Genomic DNA, 3,897 nt, shown 5'->3' on the forward strand with positions numbered 1-3,897 from the left:
GCCCTGAATCCTTCCCTTGGACCATGACCCTTAATTCCTCCCTTCCCCACTGCATCCATGTGCCTGGCAGGTCCAGCAGGTGAGCAGGATTAGCTCCCCAAGGGGCTGTGCCTTACCTCCTCTGCCTCCACCAGCTTCCCCAGAACGAGGTGGATGCAGCCTATGTTAAAGCAGATTTTGGCAGGAGGGTTCTGGACGGCTGTGAAGGCATCCAGGGCTGCACTCCACTCCTTCTTGTCTGCTGCACACACTCCTCCTTGCCACAGCCGGATCGTCTCCACCAGGGACATGGTGTGCCAGGAGCAGGATGTGGGATTCCCAGCTGTGTTGTGGGGCTCGTCCTTCCTTGTGGGGCTGCTCAGCCTCTCTGCCTCTACTTCTGCCTCTACTTCTGCCTTCCCCCTGCCCGTGTCGCAAACCTGGCAGGAAGTAGCTTCACTCGCATCACAGCTCCAGGATGGGGAAGTGGGGCAGAGCTGCCTCCATGAGCCTGTGCCAGGTCCTCTCTGTCCTCAGCTGCTCCTTGCCTCCTCGGCTTTTGCTTCTCCAGGGTTTCCATGAACTTTGTCAGCTTGGGTGGCTGATCAGGTCAAATTTTGAGTTGCAGAGCTACAGGGCCAGCGAGTCCTGTGTCCAGTCCTGGGTGTCTCACTGGATGTCTCATGTCCTCATTGAGGGGCTGGAACATGTCCAGAGAAGTGTTCCAGCCCCTTCCCCAGCTCTGTTCCTCAAGTCCTATGAGGAGAGGCTGAGGGAACTGGGGTTATTTAGCCTGGAGAAAAGAAGGCTCAGGGATGACCTTATCACCCTCTACAACCCCCTGACAGGAGGCTGTAGCCAGGTGAGATTCAATCCCTTCTCCCAGGCAGCTAGTAACAGGACAAAGGACATAGCTTCAAGCTGCTCCAGCAGAGGTTTAGGTTGGACATTAGGAAGAATTTCTTCCCAGAAAGGCTGGTTAGACACTGGAATGTGCTGCCCAGGGAGGCTGTGGCGTCACCATCCCTGGAGGTGTTTGAGGAGAGACTGGACGTGGCACTTAGTGTCACGGTCTAGTTGACATGGTGGTGTTAGATCATAGGTTGGACTTGATGATCTCAGAGCTCTTTTCCAACCTGATTGATTCTGTGGTTCTGTTCAGCTGAGCCACTAGCACCCTCTGAAACTCAGTCCTTGGTAGAGGTCATTGCTGAATGCTCCAGGAATCTCCTGGCAGGTATGGCTGGGCTGGGGCTCCCCTGCCCACGAGGGAAGGTAAAGTAAAGCCCAAGGCACCACCTGGGAAACCTTTGGTCCTTCCCATTCCCCACTGTGTTGCTGTGGACAGCAGGGGTCTGACCTGCTTCTGGCTCAGAGGTTTGGAGCTAGGTGCTTCACTTAAGTAAGTTTTGAAAGCACTTTGCCTCTGCCACATCTACCAGCAATATGATGTGTATTTTGTAAGAGCTTAAAATGTGTCAGCAAGGCTCAGCCCTCATGCCTTTACTGAAACTTCCTCAGCACGTTACATAACTGCAACAGGATGGAAGCTGAGTAGACTCCTGAGTCTGAGTTCTGGTGTCCTCAACATAGGAAGGTGCCTTTTCTCACTCCTGAGAGGAATGGGAGACCCCATGCAGCAGGAACAGCTTCACCTTATTGCAGGGATAATTTTCTGCTTGTTTAGTTATCTGAATTGTTGCCCTGCTGGGTCAGATTTACCCCAAAACTGGTACAAGGGGAGATGGAAGAGGATGAGAGATCATCCCTGTGACAAATATTGGGGTTTTTTTTAACTTGTGTTTCACAGAAAGGTGAGATCTGAAAGCTGGGAGCTTGTGAAATGCTCACAGCGCTGTCCTTCTGCTCTGGTCTTTGTGAAGTAATATCCAAGTGATTTCAAAGCTGTGATAAACACAGCAAGAGTGAGTCTCTCCTTCCCCTTCCTCTGACCAAGCTGACTTAGTAGGCAAACTGGTTTCTTCCACAATAACATTCAAGAGGATGTGAGTAACAGTGATAGTGACATCTCCTGTGGGAGATTCTTGGAGTCCAGTGAACTCAGGTCACCAAGAGGAGGGCAAAAAATACATAGAAATGCCCCAAATCTTGCTGGGGTGCAGCACTTGGGTTTGAGTTTGTACAGCAACAATATGCAGGAGTTTATCATCATCTCTGGAGAGGAGAATAGAAAAAGACTGATTCAGGCACTGAAAAAACCATCGTGCATGAGGGAAGACTGAGAGCATTGACCTTTTGGGGAGGAGATTTGCAGGGCTGGAGGAGATGGAGTGTGTCCAGCTGCTTTCCAGGAAGGAAGGTTGGAGGTCTCTGCACAGGACATGAGGATTTTTGGCTCTTTTCCCAGCCTGTGGGAGGGAGGCAGGAGCCCGTGGGGACTCTGGCCAAGGGGCAGATGCTGCAGAGCCCAGGGGCTGCAGCTCCAGCAGCAGGAGGACAGCAGTGTCTCCAGCTGTTGCAAAAAGTAGGATGTGACTGATGACTCAATAGTGTGATGTGACTTAACAGTGTGCCCTGGCAGGCAGGAGGGTCAGCTGTGTCCTGGGGGGCATTAGGCACAGCATGGCCAGAGGGAGAGGGAGGGGATTGTCCTGCTCTGCTCTGTGCTGGGGCAGCCAAACCTTGAATATTGTGTGCAGTTTGGGGCACTACAATACAAGAAAGGTATAAAGCTACTAGAGAATGTCCAAAGGAGGGTAATGAAGATGGTGATGAGCCTTGAGAGGAAGCCACATGAGGAGCAGCTGAGGGCACTTGGTCTGTTCATCCTGGAGGAGACTGAGGACAGACCTCATTGGTGTGTACATCTTCCTCCCGAGGGGCAGTGCAGGGACAGCTCTGACCTCTGCTCCCTGGGACAAGGGACAGGACCCGAGGGAATGGCCTGAAGTTGTGTCAGGGGAGGTGTAGGTTGGATATCAGGACAAGGCTCTTCCCCCAGAGGTGTTTGGGCACTGAACAGCTCCCAGGGCAGTGTCACAGCCCCAAGGCTGACAGAGCTCCAGAGGTGTTTGGCCAATGCTCTCAGCACAGGGTGTGATTCTCAGGGATGTCCTGTGCAGGGACAGGAGTTGGACTCGATGATCCTCGTGGCTCCCTTCCAACTCTGTGATTCTGTGATAAGGTGCTGTTACCACACACTCCAGCCAAACCTGATGGCAACAGAGCTTGGCAAACCCTGTCTCCCTTCCAGCAGCTCTGACCTGACAGTTTTCCATTGAAGGCTTCTTTCTCCTAGTAGGAAGCTCACCCCCTCTCGTGGTGTTCCCATGATCCACCATTACAAGCAAGGCAGGATTTGGAGGAAAGAGGTAAATTGTATTTTAAATCTGAATTTTCTTTTTACCCTCCTGTCACTCATTACCAGCAGAGGTGCCTTCCTGTGAATCCTGCACTATCCCCACATCATCACGTGTGTTTTAGCACATCCCTGAATGCAGATGCAGATCCATACAGTCTGTAAATGTTCCCAAATCCATCACAGCCTCACCCAAGAGGATCCAGAGAACTTAAAGATCATTGTTTTTGTTCCCTTCATGTATTGAATGCCACCTAGAGGTGCTTTGGCATCAATTGCTTTGGCAAATAGTTCTCACTTCTCTGAGATGACAGCTTTTAATTACTTTTCTTTTTTTAAATGAGGATTGACCAAATTTGGATGAGTGGAAGGAAGCAGAGAAGCCAACCACAGACCCTGAGAGAGCTGTAAGGATGGAGCCCTCACTGGATGGAGGTATGGGTGAACCCTGGGTACCTCCTGGGCCTCTGCAGCAGGGCTGGGTTTTCCACTTGGTGTTCCCAGTGCTCCTGGGGTTGTGTCTGGGTTCTTCTGGAGGAGTCAGGCAAGGAAAAGCATTCTAGGAAGGAAATTAGGGAGGCACTGAATGGTTTAGGGGT

General features: G+C 51.6%; 1 protein-coding gene across 1 annotated transcript in view; it reads right to left on the reverse strand.

The window, feature by feature from the left end:
- Positions 1–290, reverse strand: part of NCF2 (neutrophil cytosolic factor 2) — an 8,155-nt gene extending 7,865 nt beyond the window's left edge. The window contains exon 1 of the mRNA XM_009076304.1: positions 117–290. Coding sequence (XP_009074552.1) covers positions 117–290 — 174 coding nt within the window. The remainder of the gene's footprint in view (positions 1–116) is intronic.
- Positions 291–3,897: the final 3,607 nt, after the last annotated feature.

Source organism: Acanthisitta chloris, unplaced genomic scaffold, assembly GCF_000695815.1.
Source record: "Acanthisitta chloris isolate BGI_N310 unplaced genomic scaffold, ASM69581v1 scaffold23266, whole genome shotgun sequence".
Lineage (NCBI taxonomy): Eukaryota > Metazoa > Chordata > Aves > Passeriformes > Acanthisittidae > Acanthisitta > Acanthisitta chloris.